The 20,483-nt window shown below is 41.1% G+C and overlaps 1 protein-coding gene across 1 annotated transcript in view; it reads left to right on the forward strand.

The window, feature by feature from the left end:
- The first annotated feature begins 10,100 nt into the window (after positions 1-10,100).
- Positions 10,101-20,483, forward strand: part of LY75 (lymphocyte antigen 75) — an 85,300-nt gene continuing 74,917 nt past the window's right edge. The window contains exons 1-2 of the mRNA XM_081815479.1: positions 10,101-10,297; positions 15,703-16,143. Coding sequence (XP_081671605.1) covers positions 10,204-10,297; positions 15,703-16,143 — 535 coding nt within the window. The 5' untranslated portion in view covers positions 10,101-10,203. The remainder of the gene's footprint in view (positions 10,298-15,702; positions 16,144-20,483) is intronic.

The raw sequence follows: 20,483 nt of genomic DNA on the forward strand, positions 1-20,483 counted from the left end.
CATGAGAGACTATGGACTCTGAGAAACAAACGGAGGGTTCTAGAGGGGAGGGGGGTTGGGGGATGAGTTAGCCTGGTGATGGGTATTAAAGAGGGCACGTACTGAATGGAGCACTGGGTGTTATACGCAAACAATGAATCATGGAACATTACATCAAAAACTAATGACGTAATGTATGATGATTAACATAACATAATAAAATAAAATAATAAAATAAAATAAAACTCTGAAGAAGAAAAAAAAAACATTAAGACTTGGTGCCTGCTCCAGTGGGGATGATGAGACTGCACATAATTATAATACAAAGGAAAACCTAGCAAGCATTCTCATTCTAGCTAATGGAATCAGGGTTGGCTTCAAGGAAGAGACCTATTTGAACTATATTTCAGAGAACAATACAATTTCCAAAATAAGAGGCAGGGAATAGGAAGCTCCAAGTATTTATTCCTGTGATTGCTGTTTTTCATTACCACAGATTAAAGTAACCCCTGCAAGTCTTAGCTTCTTTCTCTTTCAGAGCTTCCCATTGAATTGTCTTTAAGAAGAGAAGCAGGAAGCCCAATTGGGTCTTTGTCTTAAAAAGTAAGTTGGCAAAACAACTTTGGAAAATAGTACAGCATTATCTGTTAAGGTCCAATATACACATACCCTGTGACCAAAGCAATTCTACTCCTTGGAATATACTCAAAACAAATGCATGCATTTATACATCAGAATATTTGTACAATGATCAAAGTGCCTTATTTGTATTTGTCAAAAATTGGAATCAAATGGATAAACAAATTGCAGTGCATTCATACAATGATATATATATATAGCAACAAAAATGAAAAAAACACAGCTACACACAAAAATGTGAATAAATATTACAAGTACAGTGTTGAACAAAAGAAATCAGATACAAAAGAATACACAGAGCTTGAATCCACCTGTATGTAGTTCAGAAACAGGGAACTCTAAGGGGTCTATTTGTAAGAGATCCAACTATAAAGTAAAGTAAGGGCATTATAACCATTAAAGTGCAAATAGTGACTGTCTCTAGAGAGGATGAAGGGATGTGTGATAAAAAAGGGACACAGACAGTATCTGTGGAAATGTTACATATTTTTTGCCTAGGTGGTGGTTACATAGATATTCACTTTGTAATTTATTATGCTACACATGTATGCTTTACTTACTTTTTCATATATGTTATATTTCAAAATAAAAAAAGTAAAAGGGCATTTCTACCATCAACAGTAAGTATCTTGCCTAAGAACCCAGCTGGCAAGTGGTGGGGTGAGGACTCAAATTCACATGTCTGGCTTCAAAACCCATGATGGAAATGAGGACCAACCTATCAGGAAAGAGTAGTCCTAGCACCCAGTTTGGTCTCTACCATTTCCTACTAAAAGGAAGCAAACATCTTTAGAGAAGTGGCTGATTCCAGGTCTGGGACAAGAAATGTACAGTTTGAGACTGAAACATCTTGTCATTCCAGATCATGAGGAATCTATGAAAGACTCCTATGGATGTCTCCCCTGGCCAAAGTGGAGAATCAACAAATATATAATAAATGAAAGGGATTGAAAAATATCAAATATGAATAAATGATCATTAAAAATTAAAATCTCATTGGTCACCTTTAGAGGATGCTATGAATGAACCACCTCCTTATACTTCCAAAACTGATCAATAAAGGGAAGAATCAAGTTTCCTATATGATCTGGGTAACCAACTAGTTGATAAGGAAAAACTTCTCTTTAAAGAAGCAGCCAGCTAATAAATGAAGAAAAAAATGATAGAATTAGAAGATCTCTGTTTTCTAATTCCTAATGACCCTAGTAATGATCATCAATGGCTGATAACATCACCAAACAATGAGAAAAAATATCACATTATGGGCTTCCTGACAGGAAAACACACATATGAAATAGCACTGTCATGAATAAATCGAATCTGAGTCTCATAAAGCCTACTACTAATGTATAAGAGTTACAAGGGATAATGGAACATGTTAACACAACAGTGATACAATAATCAAAATCCAGACTTTGAGAAATTCTACAAACAAGTCAGTTTTTTCTCATACAATTATAAGAGAAAAAGAATGGAAAGACAAGGTGCCTAGAGATTTAAAGATACTTAACAGAAATCTCAACCAGTGTCAATGTAAAACCCTTATTTAGATTCTGATTCAAACACATTGTAAAAACAAAACAATAACATTTATAAGATAATTGGGAAAACATGAACACCAATTAGATATTTTACAGTATTAAGGAATTCTTGTCATTGCTTTTAGGTGAGATAATGTACTGTGGTTATGTCTTTACAAGATCTTTTAGAGATGCATACTGACATATTTACAGATGAAATATTTGATGTCTGAGATTTGCTTCAAAATAATCTGAAAGGAGTAGAGCGTGGGTCAGAGTAGAGATGACACAGGACTGATCATGTATTGATAACTGTTGAAGAAGGTGATGGGAACAGTAAATTCATTACACTGTGTTCTCTACTCTGGGTGTAGTTTTTATATTTTATAGTAAAAAAAATAAAAATAGGGGTCCCTGGGTGGCTCAGTTGGTTAAGCATCTGCCTTCAACTCAAGTCATGATCCCAGGGTCCTGGGATTAAGCCCTGCATTGGGTTCCCTGCTCAGCAGGGAGTCTGCTTCTCTCTCCTGCCCCTCCCCCCTGTTCATGCTATCTCTCTCTCTCTGTCTCTCTCTCTCAAATAAATAAAATCTTTTTTAAAAATTTTTAAAAAATAAAAAGTTTAAAACATGCTCAGAGTCTCTCTTCCTGTGATTCATGGAGAGGGAGAAACTAAAAAATACTAGACAGGGGAATGATATGGTTGGGAACACAGAAGAAGTTATGTTAAGAAAAAGGGGTCTGGCTTTTCCTCCAAGGCTGAGATAAAGAGGAGTTACAGAGAGGAAAAATAGAGACCTGGTGAACTCACATTAGATGGCCTCTAGCCTATCAGCAAAGTAAGAGGCACATTTTGCTTCTTGAAAGAAATCTACAAGGAGGGCGCCTGGGTGGCTCGGTTGGTTAAGCGACTGCCTTCGGCTCAGGTCATGATCCTGGAGTCCCTGGATCAAGTCCCACATCGGGCTCCCTGCTTGGCAGGGAGTCTGCTTCTCCCTCTGACCCTCCCCCCTCTCATGTGCTCTCTCTCATTCTCTCTCTCTCAAATAAATAAGTAAAATCTTAAAAAAAAAAATCATTAAAAAAAAAAAAGAAAGAAATCTACAAGGAGATAGAACTAGGTCCTAGAAAGGAAAAGTTTGGACCATCTGCTTCATGGAGATATTAGTGAGTTGACAAAAGGTGAATAATGGTAAAATTGGTAAATACAGTAATACCCCTCAGTACTAAACAGTGTCATAGCTCTCAGTACTAGAATTTCTTAGGATTCTCACTATTATACTTGATAAGTGTTTCTAAAAGTCAGTCAGCCAGCATTCTTACCTTAACTAAGGTAACCTTAACTAAGGTAAGCTATCTTAACCTCACCCTTAAATAACAAGTTAGGTGATCCTGAGTTATGAGTCAGCTTTGAAGGAGAGTCACATCACACTCTGATTTCTTCACTATCTTCTGCTAAGGCCAGGAAAATAATTGTTCTAAAGTGTAAACCTGACCAGTTTCCCTGAGGAGCAAGGACTCCCGGGCTTTGGTTATTTATCATTTGAACTGTTCTTGTCTTAGAACAGATTTTAGCAATGGATTTGGTTATTCTGAGGAAAGAACTTCCAATTATATAAGTAAAAAGCAAACATATCACCCTAATTCTTGCCTCTTTGCCAAACATAGTGAATGCATGCCAGTATCAAAACTTAATCCTTCATCACATTTCCCACATCTAGAAAATCATCTGTACCATTAAAATTATTTCCTTATTTTCCAAAGAATGCACCTTTGACAAAAATGTTTCTTAGGGAATTCCCACCATGCTTGATATGTTACACTCCTACCCAAAACACATTACTGATCTTTGCAACACACTGCTACCAGCTACACAAGTCGTACCAACACCAGCAGCCTCTTAACCTATGACCCACCCTTGCATCATCACCTTGCACCTAAATTTCACCCCCGCCTTCTATCAGAGGCACGTAACCAGCCCTAAGATGCTCTCATTGGTGTTTTGGGAGTCTTCTTGCGAATCTCAGGGGTCTGCATCTAACCTCTCTTGTGCCTCTAATATTCACAAAGGTCACTGAACCCTCTGAGCTTCAGTTTCCTTGTCCATAAAATGGGAGGGCAGATGATGGACTCCAGAGTTCTCTGTGAACTCTGTAATTCCATAGTTCCTTGGTGTCTGTGCATGAGGTTAAGCTGAGTAAGTGAATGAGTCAGCCACACTGGCTCCTTTCCAGTCCCTTCTGTCAATGTTCTATAGATATACTGATGGAACATTTCCTCATCTGAGAATTCTACAATTTAAAGTCTGCGGAGTAAGCTCAGTTTATTTTAATAAGAGAAGTTGTTTAACTTTGTCTTTTGTTTTTTAAGTGGGTGAATTACAACCTTATATTTGCCCTTTGGGGTCTGTATCCATGATTATAGTCCTCATGAGTTTAGTTATAACCAGGAATAAATACAAATCTTTATTATCACGGTGCTGTGGGAATTGTTCAAAATTTATTCTTAGACCAAGCTCTTGTTTGGGCCTCCTGTGGCCTCCTTACTACACCTGGGACCATCTGTGGGCATCATCAAAACTATAGTTTAAATGCATCCCACACTGGCTTGCTTTCTTTCTTTCTTTCTTTCTTTTTTAAAGATTTTATTTATTTGTCAGAGAGAGAGCACAAGCAGGGAGAGCGGCAGGCAGAGGGAGAAGCAGGCTCTCTGCTGAGCAAGGAGCCCAATGCAGGACTTGATCCCAGGACCCTGGGATCACGACCTGAGCCAAAGGCAGATCCTTAACCGACTGAGCCACCAAGGCATCCCCCACACTGGTTTTCTTTATGCCACAACTCCTCATGCAGTTGAATATGCTCCATTTGTAGTTTCTCTTGTTCTCATCTTACTCAGTTTTGGATGTTGTCTCAGGTACAGTTCTTTCATATGTTAAATCAGTATCATCATGGTCCAGTAAGGAGAATAAAACCCGTGCCAGGTAGTTCAATAGAAGTTTAATATAGGGAAATAACCTTTTACAGAGATGTTGAAAGACCTAAAAATAAGTGCCAGTGAGGTTATCTAGAAAGTACCAATTACAAGAAGCTACTACTACCCCTGGGACCTGAGGAACAGAGAAGGACTAGTGTTATCCAAATAGGAGCCCGGGCTACCCTGTGGGAGCTAGAACCTTGGAGAAGGAAACACCCAAACATGCTGGAAGCACAGCACAGTTGCCTGGTAGGAACTGGACCACAAAGGGTGGGGCTTCCAGGTAGGAGGTGGAACCACAGAAGAGACACAGCCACTGCTTGGCATGCTCCCAAGGCATAGAGGAGAGAAACACCTTGGATTCTCCCCCTCCCAAACTTCCATTTCCTGCCAGTAATTCTCATCGGCTGAACCTAACCAGAAGGTAGTGAGAAAAGGAGCCTGAGAATGCAGAGTAGGCCCTTGAGATTCAAAGCAGGGGAGGGCAGAAAGTGGATCTAAGAGAAAACTGGCAAATAACCTGAATAAAAATTGGAAAAGGAAATACAAATAACCAATAAACATAAGAAAATATGTTCAACTGCATTAGTAATCAGAAAAATGCAACCTTAAACTACAATGAGATACCATTTTGCTCCCCACCAAAAATGTTAAGATGCCAAGTATTGAGGATGTTCAGCAGCGGGAATGTTTGTACATAATGCTGGGGGTGCAAACTAGAAAGCACACTGGCATTGTCTAATAATGTTGATGCTGAACATACCCTATGCTCTAGGAATTCCACTTCTAAGAACACACTCTCAGGAAAATCTAGCCATGTGCACCAGGAGACATGTACAACAATGTTCACAGAAGCATTGCTAACTACAGCAAATTACCCAGCTGGAAACTACTCAAATGTCTACCAGCAAGAGAATGGATAAAGTATGCTTTATTCTTACAATGGAACATTGCATAAAAATGAACAAACTATAGCTACACACACCAACACAGATAAATGTCACAGGCATGATTTTGAGCAAAAAAGATAAGTGCCCCCCAAAAAAACTTGAAATGATTCTACTTACATAAAATTCAAAGACTTGCAAAGTTATATAGACTATTTAAGGAATGCATCATATATGGGGAAACTATAAAGAAAGGAATGATAACTCTGAGGAGGGGTTACGTATGTGTGAGAGTAAGGTGGACATGATCAGGAGGAGACCCACAGCCTAGCTACTCTTTTTGAGGTATGACACATTTTATAATTTAAAATTTCACTTTAGAGATCTAAAAGCTCATGTTCCCTCTTCCTAATTGTGATGGGGAATAAAATAATACTAACACTCTCACACATTCATGCAAGTTCTATAGTTAGATGTCCATTTTGGTATCCTTACTTATCTATTGACCTTGGCCTAGTTATATCAGTCTTGTCTATGTTGTCTCAGTTTCCACATCTGTAAAATAAGGATAATAATATTTCATTCATAGGCTAATTATTAGATGCAAGAGCACACAGGAAATGCTCAGCACATGGCCTGGCACCTGGCAGGTGGCAGATGTCTGTTATTTTGCTCACATCATGGCCTCAGCCATGTGGTGTCCTCCCCACCACCTCTTAGTGACTGTTACTCATCCAAGGACATTCAACCTAGTGCTTGAAGACCCTCCCACCCATCCACCCCAGCTGATTTCTCCCTTTTTTAAATGCGTAGATCTCCTGTTGCCTGCACCAGGCATTTACCATGTATTTATTTATTCATTCATCCTTTATGAGGCACTTACTGTGTATTTATTCATTCACTGATCCAGCAAATCATGGTCCAGGTACTGGAAACACAGAAGTGCCTAAACAGACACTGCCTTCATGGGTCCTGCAGCCTGGAAAGGGAGATAGACATTCCGCAAGTGAGCAAGTGAATAATTGTTCAATCCAGCTATGATAAGTGCTATCAAAACAAAGTGTGGGATGCATTGAGAACCTATCACAGAGGAAATTGACCTAGACTGCAGAGTCAGGAAAGATTTCTTTGAGGAAGTGACATTCAGGGTTAGACTTGAAGGATACACTGCTTTCTATTATCACCATAGGCAATAAATACTTATTTAAGACATATAACCTAGGTGGAGTATCAGTGCACATGTAACTACAGAAAAAGTACAGTAGTCCCCCCTTATCCATGGGGAATATGTTCTAAGACCCCCAACAGATGCCTGAAACCAAGGATGGGACCAACTCCGATAAATACTATGTTTTTCCTATACATAACCATGATAAAGCTTAATTTATATATTAGGTATGATTAAGAGATTAACAACAGTAACTAGTAATAAAAAATAAACAATTATAACATATACTGCAATAAAAGTTATGTGAATGTGGTCTCTCTTCTTTCTCTCTCTTTCAAGATATTGTACTATACTCATCCTCCTAGTAATGATGGGAGATTATAAGACACCTACATGATGAGATGAAATGAGCTGAATGATGTAGTGACATAGTTTTAGGCTACTATTGACCTTCTGATCAGACATCAGAAGAAGGAACATCTGCACTGTGGTTAACTGAGGGTAACTGAAACCACAGAAAACAAAACCGCAGATAAGAGGCAACTACTCAAGCAGCAGGAAGCATACGTGTTAAATGCCAAGTGAACACAATGCAACAATATCCAGATGTTTGGAATCCCCAAGGGTTAAGGTTCTTCTTAGAGACATTTTATATAAAATGTGAGATTTGAGCAGAGCCTTAACTGGAAGGGTAGGACTAACTCATGAGAGAGGGAAAAGAGGCATTCTAGATTGGAGAAAATATGGCTATATGGGCAGAGATAGGAAAGGGCAAAACAGATCAGACAGGTTGCTTGAACCAAGGAGTGACATAGGAAGGTAATTAAAAGTTCAGATCGTAGAGGAGCTTGCTTTATCCTACATAAGTTTTCTTTTTGTATTATGGGCTTCTTTGAGACTCTCATGAAAGCCCTGGACCTCTTTTCTTTCTCAAAAAAAATTTTTTAAGTGTATTCATAAAGCTGTATATAATTTCAGGGGTTCACAAGCCTCCTGAACTCCCTGTTAGCACTGAAAGGATGTGAGTAGAAGAAAGGTGACATACTCCAAACAAAGATTCCTTTTCCTGAGAGGGAAATTGCTGGCAGGAAGGTCAGTTGAGAAATTACTGCAACATAATGCAAGCAGGAGCTTTTGTGGCCCTACGCTAAGGTCGTGGCTCTAGGAATTTATTAATTAAGTAAACTCATATTTATTGAGAGCTTACTCTGGGTCAGGCCTGGTGCTCAGTGTAGGACGGTAATAATGAGAAGGTAAGACCCCTGCCCCCAACTAGCTCCAAGCTGGGCAGGATCAGAAAGGCAAGCAGCCACAAATGCAAAGGGAATCAGAGCAGTAGCAGATTGTCTTACTCAGAACTTTCCACTGACCAGTTCTAGAGAATCAAATCAATGTCTTTGACATCATATTCAAAGCACTTCACAACACAGCCACAACGCACCTCTCTGTTGTCATTTTCACTAAGTCCTCCACCACAACTACCTTCAACACACACACATGCACCCTGCAGGATGGCCATACTGGACTGACCTCTTCTGACATAGCTTTGCATTTTCCTGCCATTCTGTCACTATTTTTCTCCAAGTAGCTGTGCATGGTCAAATTCCTACCCACTACCCAAGGCCCAGTTTAGGTGCTGTCTTCCTTGAAGCTTTGTCCAGTCTCCGCATTCATTCCGCCCTGAGTTAAACTGTGTGTGCCTCAGTCTCCCCCAGTACTCAGTAAACCTGAGCAGGCAGGGATGTTGTCTTTTTATCTTATCCTGGGAGGTGCCCATCCTCATAATGGCAAGTGCTTAACATATCTACTGAACTAAAAGGCCCCGGTAGGGAGAGAACAGACCCAAGGTAGATTTGGGAGCCATTAGTGAAGGCTTGGCAGCTGGAATCATAAAGGCAACCTAGGGGCCCCTGGGTGGCTCAGTAGAGAAGCATCTGCCTTCAGCTCAGGTCATGATCCCAGGGTCCTGGGATTGAGGCCCGCATCGGGCTCCCTGCTTCTCCCTCTCCCACTCCCCCTGCTTGTGTTCCCTCTCTCGCTGTGTCTCTGTCAAATAAATAAAATCTTTTAAAAAAAAGGAAAGGCAACCTAGATGTTCCTCTCCTCATGGAAGAATTCAATCTTGGGGGACAGCAATGAAGGTGATTCTGGGTACACACCATGTGCTTTTATGAGGTTTGAAATTACAGGACATTCACACCCAGGCAACTTATTAAGTCAGCCTATTTATAATGACTACAGATCCCACAGGGAGAGGATAAATACTACTCTCACATCGCTGGTTTGGGATGCAGACTTCCACATTTCTACTGGATTATTATTATTATTATTTAATTATTAAGAAAAGAGCTTACGTGCAAAGGTCAGATGGTTATAAGGCCTAAATCGTTGGAAGTATTGATTGTAGGGTCACTCAAATAGCTCTTGCTTTTAATTCTTTAACAATTGTGGGTGAAACTGCAGCGTGCCTTTGTTTGCGCTATCCAAATACACAAGACGCAACCAAGGCCACCTGAATTCTTTGGCTTGACCGCAGCAGCAACCCTACGGGCGCAGACTTCCGCCTTTGGGGTCCGAGAGGTTGTGGGTGCCTTTCCAGCCCAGCCGGGCAATGAAGTCCTCCCACACTGAGGTGTGCTACACAGAGAACAAGGTCCTAGACAGACCCAACCCACCCACCAGGGTGTTGCCAAGTCCCAGCAAGTGCCGCGTCTCCTCAACTTTACTGAAGAAAAGGAGGGAGCCAGGACCCCCAAGCCCGGTAGTGTGCGAGACACTGCTCTCTCGCTCCACGCGCACTTCCCGCCCCCGGGAGGGTCGGTCCTCCAGAAGGTGAGCCTAACTCTCAGCTCGCCGTCTTCCCGCCATCAATTCCACGCCCTTGCCCCGCCCCACCTCGCCAGATTGGCCGAGGGCGGAGGGGGCGTGGCCGGACCCCCCGGGGAGGCTGGCGGCAAAAGCGCAGGCTGGGCGCATCAGGACGGGTGGGTGCCGCGTGCGCCTGAGGACCCGGTTGGACTGCTTGGGCCGGCTCAGGATGAGGACGCGCTGGGCGACCCTTCGCCGCGCGGCGGAGCTCCTCGTGCTACTCCTCAGGTGCTTCGGTCTTGCGGAGCCCTCTGGCCGCACAGGTAACCGCGGGCGCTCCAGCCCACCCGCGGCTAGGGCCCTCGACGTTGTCAGGCCTGCCGGCTTTCCTCGGTTCGGGTTAGGGCTGCGCTCCGGGTCTCGTCAACTCTGCTTGCCTCGGGGGTCTGGCACCCAAGAAGTGAGCCAGCCGAAGGGGAGGTCTGAGTAGAAGGCACTCCATGGCCCTCGGGCGCCGGGTGGAGGGCGGGGTGGGGCGTGGAGTAGCAGGGCCTTTCTCTTGCTAAAGAAGAGGCCACCTTAGAGAAGAGGCACAGTCTTCTGCGCCCGTCCCCCTCTCCCTCCCCCTCCCCCCGCCCCGTCCTCTCGCTTCTAATATCTTGCTTCCCTAGAGTAAAAGGCTCCTCAGCACTCCCCAAACTCCATCCAGCCCATCTCGCCCCTCCTTCGCCTCTTGGTCACCTTGGCCACTCAGTGTCTAGAGGAACTGTCTACCCACAGCGCCAAGGATGATTAATGATTGCCCGACTTCGCTGCACGATAGCCAAAGGTGCAAGTCAAAAAGGAAGTCCGGTTAAGCTATGTCTCCTAAAATAACCATGATGGTAATTCCGTTATGATGCCCTCCCCGAAAGCCTTGAGCAGCGATCCTTTCTTCTAATGAATGGGTCTATCAGCTCCAAAACACTCCCTCGAGGCCGAGGGCCGCACGTTGAAGCTCTGGTCGCTTGCCCAGGGACCCCCTTCCTGCCTCTAACTGCGGAAGCAGGACCAGGAATAGACTCCCTTCGATGGTGATGCTCTGGGTAGTGCCAGCCCCACCATACCCCCTGGCAGCAACCGGAGTTTGCTTTTACTTTCTTTTTGCCTTGGCAAAAGGTTCCCTGAGGACTTTCTTAGTTGTGCTGCATAGTGGGCAGTCAGTGAGCCATCACCACCTACCACTTCTGTTAATTTGCCTGTATGAGGAAGTAAAAGATGGGCAAGGAATTTTTTTGAAAACTGTAGGTTCCCCCTTGTGGCTCTTCTTTTCTTGTGGCAGCTAAACTAAGTTACTGCCAGATTTAGACTTTTTTCAGAGAGTGATGGGAAGAAGCTTCCCGGAGTGTGAATAACATCACCCTATCTACATCAAGGACCTTTTAGTGAATACTGATCTGATTCACCCTTCTCCATTCTTCTTTGACCCTCCCTGGTGGAAACTCCCAAAAGTCCTTTACTGGCTGTGAGAATTCTATTCCACCTGCCCCACAATCCAGGGAGAGAAATGTCATTGCCATAACTAACTACAGTCAAAACACACTAACCTTTCAATCACTGAAGTCTTGGTTTCCATCTACTTCTGCTTTAGTCTTACTGTTTTGTCTCCCCCACGGAATTCCGGATTGCCTTAATTTTTGCATTCTCTACAATCCCTGGCCTTTCTCATCAACCAAAACCAAAGAGCACCAGCTTAACTCCATTTTCCCTGCACTAGGTCCTCATATCCTCATAGGTATTTGTTTTCCTGCATCCTTCCTCATGCTTAGCAGCTGTCCTGGCCAGCTTACACTCACCCTCAGACCAGACTTGTGGTCCCATAAAGGGAAGCACTGGAATTTTGAAACCCCAGCCATTTGAGTAACTTGTTTGGCAGTGTGTCGGCTTCACAATGCTGGTAATGGCATGCACTCTGTCACATGTATGCAGCTAGGTTTGTGCAGATGGTCTGGGTTGCTCAGGTGCTGAAGGAGTTCCTCTGTGTCCTTGGGGAAATGCCAATGCTTATTTACTTTTTTGCCTCCTTGGAGAGCTAACAGCTTGAAGTAAACCAATCCTTCTGAGACTCTTGAGGTTCTCACCAGCCCACACCACCCAATCTGACCCCAAAGCTTTCTGACTCCTAGCAGACTGTCATGGACCCAAGGTCACTTCAGGACCTGTTTTTGAACTGGCAAACCCGGACTTCTGATTCTTTCCTACTCCACCTGTACACTCTGCACATGTGGTGGTGACCACAAAATGCTTAACATTGTAAGCTGTAGAAGTTCCCCTGAAACTAAAAATGCTGCAATCTTCATCCTTCTGCCTCCATCTCCCCCTCCATTTGTCTGTGATCATAAAATGTTGATGTCCAGCTTCTCTTTGGAATGTGCAAAGCTCTCTGGTTTAAGTAAGACAAAGGTTACCTAATGATTAGGCAATAGGAGATGGTTTTCCTTTGATGAATGTGGCATACTAAAAATTCATTTTCAATATATGATAATGCTACTTAGTTATTTCCTCTCAGACACCACTAGAATGTTTATACAAAATGAAGCATATAAAAATTGCTACTAGGGATGATGAGACTTCTTTTCATCAACCTCTGCCTTTTAGATTTGCCCAAATATTGTGTGTGGAAGTAAACATTAAAATTCCATTTAGGACCAATGTAAGGTAACATGAGCAAGATACAGCATAAGGTTGTCAATAAAGAATCTGTTTTTAAGTTGCTCTGTAATTACCTTTTCAAAGTGTAATACATTTCTGAAATATTTTATATACCCTTATTTAACAAATTTTCCTTAAAAAGGAATTATTTTCAGTCCTTCCCACTCTTCAGTCAACCATCCCAATAGGGTCACAAGACTGAACAGCTTCTGCTAAGGGTACGGAAAATATGGGGAAACATCATGAGAAGACAAGACGCTCCCTACCTTATGTATTATGTATGAATGCTTACACATACATTATATATGAAGGCTAATGGCAAGTTTCCTTAAATCATATCAATAATTAATGTTTGTGCTAAGTGACCACTATAGATGTCAAACATTGATTATACATACTTGGTTAAAAGACAGATTTAGAATAAGGCAAGTATTTATGACCATAGATGGTGCAATTAGGTAAGTTTGGCAACTCTTCTTTAACATACCTTCTCCATGCTACTCCACATCTCTCCTGTAGTCTTTCAGAGTTTCTACAAGCTTGTTAAGTCTATGGGTGTCCTAGAAGTAACACATAGAGTAAATGGGAAAGGACAAATTTTTTTTTTCTCTTCCAAAGAGTATTTGTAAAGCATCACTGTTACCTAAGTGCCCATGCCTGATACTAATAGGATTAGAATGACCTAAAATGCTACTAGCATTAGCAGGGCATAATAAAGTTGTGGACATCTCTTCAAGAATAATATACAATGAACTTAGCAAAGACTGGTAAAACCTACAAGGCTAAGAAAACTGTTATCTTGTGTAAGCATAGGATGTTAGTACTGAAAGTGGCTTAGATATCTTATGTTATCTCTGCTTTCATCTTACATTTGGAGATACAGAGACCCTGGGGAGATTAAGCGACTTCCCCAAGGTCTCCCAGCTAACTGGTAGCTGAGGTAGGTCTTCAATCTAGGACCTCTAACTCCTTATTCCACTGCTTGTTCCACTATACTAACAGCTGTGGTAGCCTATTGGATTCTGCAAAGGCAACCTGAGAAGTCCAAAACTCCAAACTGCAAATGTAACAAAGCTACTGTTAGTCCAGTTCACCTACCTGGGTTCAAGGGGCACAGAGCAAAGTGCCCAAGAAAGAGAGCAATGAGACCACAGGGCAAGGGAGGGGAAGGTTCCAGCAAGGGTAGTAGATGCCTATTTTGCAGAAGCAGACTTCTTTTTTCCTGCAGTAATTGCTGATGCTTTGGAGTGCAAGATTTTTTTGGAGAAGTGAGAGAGAATAGTTTGGGAAAGAGAGAATAGTTTGAAAGACCCTTGTGGGTCTGAGTGGATATTGAATATGTAGGAGGACATTGGAGAAACTGTGAGTGATAATCTAAGATAGTATGTTTTCCTTTTTATGTTAACTGTCCTCCCAAATGGTGTCCATAAAGTAGAGAATGGCAGAGAGATGTCAAAGAAGAAAGAGTGAGGGATGGAAGCTGCTATGACAAAGACACCTAACTGCAGTCCTGTGTCATATTTTAAAATGTGAAAGCAAAAGTAGCTTAATGTTTTACAGGATTTTGTGGTGGTTCCTATTGTTTCTCTTCTTGCTACTGCTGCTGCTTAAAACAAAAAATTCTCTTTAAAGTTCAAGCTGAAACGTGACTTGATTTTATAGTTATTATTTACATGATGAAATTTCCCCTCAAGTCCTTGGTATGAGAATTTTTAACTCTGAAAGCCTGGGAATTATTATTAGAAAAGGTATTTAGCACCAGTAAAATCAGCAATTGTGAAGCTGGCATCATAATGAAAGTGCTTTTTGGGAACTAAAGTTTTACAGGTCCTTCTGCTGAACCCTTTGGTTTATTGACAATTATTGTTTAAATTTGTCTAAAATATTTCAGTTTTACTCTCATCCACATGAACTTTTGTGCTATTACTTCAAAAAATTTTTCTTTGTAAAAGCACTGGCCAAATTGTTCGATTGTAGTTTGTTGTAACAGATGTGAATCCTGTTCCACAAGCTCAGGTGTGCAAGAAACAATGCATTACTTTATTTTTATAAAATCAAAATAAATTTTATTCTGAAGTCCCATTCCACCAAGTTAACAGAACTTCAGTTTCTGTCATCACTGAGGTCTCCCTAATTCATGAGAAACTGCAGGGAAATATTCAGGGAGGTCCCTCCTGTAACCTTCAGCTTACACTCGTTGCTTCTGAGTTTCCCACTATCCAAACCTACTGGGTGTTGAATTCTGTATCTCAGGTGATTTCTGGAGCTCAGGTTCAACCTCCCTAGGTGATCCACACAGTCAGCAGCACCCGCCCAACCCCTCCCCACGGGCTTCCCATCACGTTCCTGAAGGTGCTATGGTAGAGCAGACCACAGGTCTCTCCTATCCTCAGAATCCAGACCTTCATTTCCTCTCATCCCTTTACCCCACTATTCTACTTCTGCCCCCTCAGAAGTCTCCCCATCTCCTCTGAGACACGGTAATGCCATGTAATAATTTACCCTGCCATAATAGGTAAAGTATAAGCAAGACAGAACTGTGGTCCTGAATAGGTTCAGGATATTTTTCATTGACCACCTGTCTAAGGAAGATGAAAACTAAGGAGCTTCTTCATCTCATTAAATAAAGGGGAGGGGGAATATTTCAGGAATAACAATAACAAATATACATACTCTTCTAAGTGCTTTACGGGTATGAGCTCATTTTAACCTAACATCTTCCATATGAAGTACTATTTTACAAAGGAGGAAACTGAGGCATAGTGGTTAAATAACTTGCCCTGATCACATGGGTAATAAGTAGCAGAGGCAGACTAGGAACCCTGGCAGACTGGCTCATGCTCTTAACACACACTATACTGCCTCTCTGGCTACCACTGTCCTCTGACCTTGTGTAGTGCATTGCAGTTTATAGAGGTTGGAGGGTGGGAATAGTCCAATGGTGTTCAGACTCTCCTCAGCCAGCAGGGGCCAAGGCACACTGACCACACAGTTCAGAATTCTGAAATGCCTTCCTTGACTGTCTGTCTTGACTCAGGCAATGATCCATTCACTATCGTCAATGAAAACATGGGCAAGTGCATCAAGCCACTGAATGACTGGATCGTAGCAACAGACTGTGGTGGAAGTAGGGACGTGTTATGGAAGTGGGTGTCTCAGCATCGACTCTTTCATTTGCAATCCCAGAAGTGCCTCGGGCTAGATATTACCAAACCCACAGATTCCTTGAGAATGTTCAACTGTGACTCCAGTGCCTTACTCTGGTGGAAATGTGAGCACCACTCTCTGTATGGAGCTGCCCAGTACAGACTGGCTCTGAAGAATGGACATGCTGTAGCAAGTACAAATTCATCTGATGTCTGGAAGAAAGGAGGCACAGAGGAAAACCTCTGTGACCAGCCTTATCATGGTGAGTATTGGAGAGGGACTTTGAGTCATTTGCTGTTGTGTTCGGTAAATGTGACATCGAACATGCACAACTGACCACAAATAAAGTCATGCATTGGTAAGGGCAATGAGCTAGCATTCCCAATTCCAGGCACTGTGCACTATCATTGAGCTACGTATGCCTTACCATGGTGAGTATTGGAAAGGGACTTTGAGTCATTTGCCATTGTGTTTGGTAAATGTGACATTGAACATGCACAACTGACCACAAAGTCATGCACTGGTAAGGGCAATGAGCTAGCATTCAATTCCAGGCACTGTGCATTATCATTGAGCTACCTATGTGAAATTGGTGCTACTTTTCCCCTTTTACATGTAAGGCTAGAAGGGGTTGGGTGCCTTGTCAGAGGTCACACAGTCACTCTGTAGTAAACCTGGGATCTGGAATCTCTATGATACATGAGCATATGTATTTCCTATGATTACATTCTGAACTCCAGAGGAAAGGAAACATTAGAGTAACAGGAAATCCTTCATACAGGTTGAAATTCAAATGACCTAATAAAATCAAACCTGTTCTAAGTTTAAAAAGAAGAAAAAAGAAAAAGAAAAATAAAGGAAATACATTTCTCCTTGTCTACAGATTTTTATGTAATGGAAAAACTTTAAGACCTTGGGTGAGTTCATTTTTATTTTTGGCATGGCTGTCACACTTTGATGTTTGTGTTTATGATTTTAAGAGTGGACTTTTTCCTCAATTGCTTTAAAAAATAAGTACAGTTGACCCTTGAACAATGTGAAGGTTAGGGGAACTGCTGCCCCCCATGCAGTTAAAAAGTTGACTCACCCAAAACTTAACTACTAATAGCCTACTGTTAACTGGAAGCCTTACTGACAACGTAAACAGTTGGTTAACATGTATTTTGTATGCTATGTATATATTAGATACTGTAGTCTTACAGTAAGGTAAGCTAGAGAAAAGAAAATGCTATTAAGAAAATCATAAGGAGGGGCACCTGGGTGGCTCAGTTGGTTAAGTGTCCAACTCTTGGTTTCAGTTCAGGTCATGATCTCTTGGTAGTGAGACGGAGGCCTAGGTCAGGCTCTGCTTTGAGCATGGAAGTTGCTTAAGATTCTCTCTCTCCCTCTCCCTCAGCCCCTCCCCCACTCAAGTGTGTGCATGTGTGTGCTCTCTCCCTCTCTCTCAAAAAAAAAAATTATAAGGAATAGAAAATACATTTACAGTACTGTACCGTATTTATCGAAAAAACCCACATATAAGTGGACCCTTGCAGTTCAAACCCATGTTATTTGAGTGTCAACTATATATGAATATTGCCTATGAGGGAGCTGATCATGAACTTTGTTCTGGGTCTAGAAACTAGATTATAACAAATTTCCAAGTTTAAAAAGAATGAGTCAGTCGGGGCGCCTGGGTGGCTCAGCTGGTTAAGTGTCCAACTCTTGATCTCATCTCAGGTCTTGATCTCAGAGTCATGAGTTCAAGCCCCACACTGGGCTCCACGAGTTGGGCTCCATGCTGGGCGGGGAGCCTACTTAAAAAAAAAAAAAAAAAAGAATGAGTAGGTATAATTAGTTACCACCCAAGCAAATCTTTTTTATCATGTTGCTCTAAATTACATCAAATGTTGATATATAAACATATATTTAATCATCTCTAAGTCTTAACTATTATCTCACCTTTGCTCTTCTTTGTAAATTTACTTAGCTTTACAGAGATTTTTCTTTTCTCTCAAAGCTCAATTAAGCTAAATTTGGCCCCTTAGTCTTTCAGTTATCTGCACAAATTCCTCTCCTATAGTAACTATTTCTGTTTCCTATTGAAGATGCATGCATCCATTTCTAAGATGTGAGGTTCTACTCTTATGGGAAAGTATTAGATTAGAGAATTAGAGATGGGGATTTCCTTTTCTTTGATCCTCAGTCCTTGAGTAGTTGAACAAGTTTGTTTTTGCTAGCCAGCTTCTTCCCATATATAAAATGGAATATTACGCAGCCATCAAAAAGAATGAAATCTTGCCATTTGCAAAGACATGGATGGAACTAGAATGTATTATGCTAAATGAAATAAGTCAGTCAGAGAAATATTACCATATGGTTTCACTCATACGTGGAATTTAAGAAACAAAACAGATGAACATAGGGGAAGGGAAGGAAAAATAAGATAAAAACAGACTGGGAGGCAAACCATAAGAGACTCTTAACTATAAGGAAAAAACTGAGGGTTGCTGGAGGGAAGGTGAATGGGGGGATGGGGTAAATGGGTGATGGGCATTAAAGGGGGTATTTGCTGTAATGAGCACTGGGTGTTAAAGGCAAGTGATGAAACTAAATTCTACCTCTGAAACTAATGATACACTATATGTTAACTAACTTGAATTTAAATAAAACCTAAAAAGAAAAAAAAAAGAAGCAATTACTTTCTGGATACCACTTAATGGCAAGTTTAAATTTTGCCCTTTGAAAATCTTTCTCTAACTTGGCAGCTAAGAGAGAACATGGAATGAAAGGAAAATGCCTTTTGAACTGGATTTGACTTGTTTCATTGTATTTGTTCAAAGATCAGAAAGGATAATTTTCTTGGCAGGGCTCTCCCTGTCTCCTGACCCAAGTTCTTTTGAGGGATATAGTTGTAATTGTAAATTCCTTCAGTCCCCCAAATTTCAGTCTAACTGGTTTTCTTTGTAATCCTATGGTTTTTATTTTATGCATTTGTAATATTCTCCTGAGAAGGGGACCTGCTCATTTCACACAGCTGCCAAAATGATCAGTAGCACAAAAAAGTTTAAGAACCCACCTAGGGTACCACCCCAGAGAGAGCTTAAACAGTGCCTCCAGCAAGAGCCCACAGGCATAAAGTATTTCCTGATCTTACCAGATACAATATTTGGAACACTGAATTTTCAAAGAAGAAATTTAGAGATTTCTGAGAAAAGGCTCCCATAGCTCTGACTCATTGCTACATACCTCAAATTTTAATTTGCACAGAAGCCAGAGTCAAACCTGCCTCCTCCATTCCTTTCCAGGTGATTGGTACCATCTAAGTCATATATGTCAGAAATCTACAAGTCACCCTAGAGTGTCCTGCTTTCCTCTCTCACCATTTAAATTTAATCACATATTAAGTCCTGGAAGTTTTACTCTTTTAAATTTATGTAGTCCCTTCCTCTTCTTAGAGACTACTGTCTGAAGTTCAGGACTTTATCTGGGACTGCTATGTCAGACTCCCCATATTGGTTCCTGCCCTACCTTTTGTCTAACTTTATAGATAAGAAGGATAAGATACTTGAGTCCCAAAAGAGTGAAGTCCAAGGTTACCCAGCTTGTTAGAGCAAGGCTACCATTCAAAACCATGATTGAATTCCCCAAATATAGCTTTTTTTATTTCTCCCTTGGTTTTTGCTCTATAAATTTTTTTTATAAATTTTTTTACATCTAATATAAGAAAAATTATTTGTCATTATGTCCTGGGTTGCCTTCTCTCCAACCCCCATGGGAGTCATGTTCATCTGAGAGAAAACTTTAGCTGTATAAATGTTATGAATGAATTGCTTTTGACTAGCATCCAGATATACATTTATATCAATCATTAAGATATCTTGAGCTCATTCGCACTCTTCAAATTTTGAGTATTTGGCAAATCCAGAGGAAAATGACTGAACTGTCTACATTTTGAACAACTCTTAGGAGCCTGCCAACCTCTTTAACCACTGAAGCTATTTTGCCTCAATGAAGAAATTAATGTTCGTTTTCCATGTAAGTGATTCAAATCACAAATTTGTACCTATTGCAGAATATGCTGTTGTTTTAAGAGTGCTATCATCATAAATTCACACAGAAGATTCTTCTCAGGAAAAGCCTGTCTCTCTAGAGAAACACATGGGATTTAAGAGGTCCAGTAGCAGTGAAGAATGTGTGAGAATAAAACTCTTCCTGAATAGTTAGCATAATTTAGCTGCTACTGATGTGGTGGTTGTTATATGCTTATCATTCTTCAAAGTATATTGTGAATAGGAGAGCTTTTTAACTGAAGCCCAGCTTTGAGCTATGAAACATAACTTGAAACCTGAGAAGGCAGCCATTAAAGTCACAAGGTGTCCTTAACATGTCAAGGACTCTAATGAGAGAGCCAGTTCTCATCTCTGTCACTTACAGTTTACTGAATGTCTTACTTAACCACACTGCAAAAATGGAGATTTCACAAAAAAGTGTAATACTTGCCCTATTAATCTCACAGGTTTACGGTAAAGAGGAAGTTTTATTTTATTTTTTTAATTTTATTATGTTATGTTAATAACCATACATTACATCATTAGTTTTTGATGTAGTGTTCCGTGATTCATTGTTTGCGTATAACACCCAGTGCTCCATTCAATACGTGCCCTCTTTAATACCCATCACCAGCCTAAC

Source organism: Leptonychotes weddellii, chromosome 3, assembly GCF_054177405.1.
Source record: "Leptonychotes weddellii isolate Sample4059 chromosome 3, ASM5417740v2, whole genome shotgun sequence".
Classification (NCBI taxonomy): Eukaryota; Metazoa; Chordata; class Mammalia; order Carnivora; family Phocidae; genus Leptonychotes; species Leptonychotes weddellii.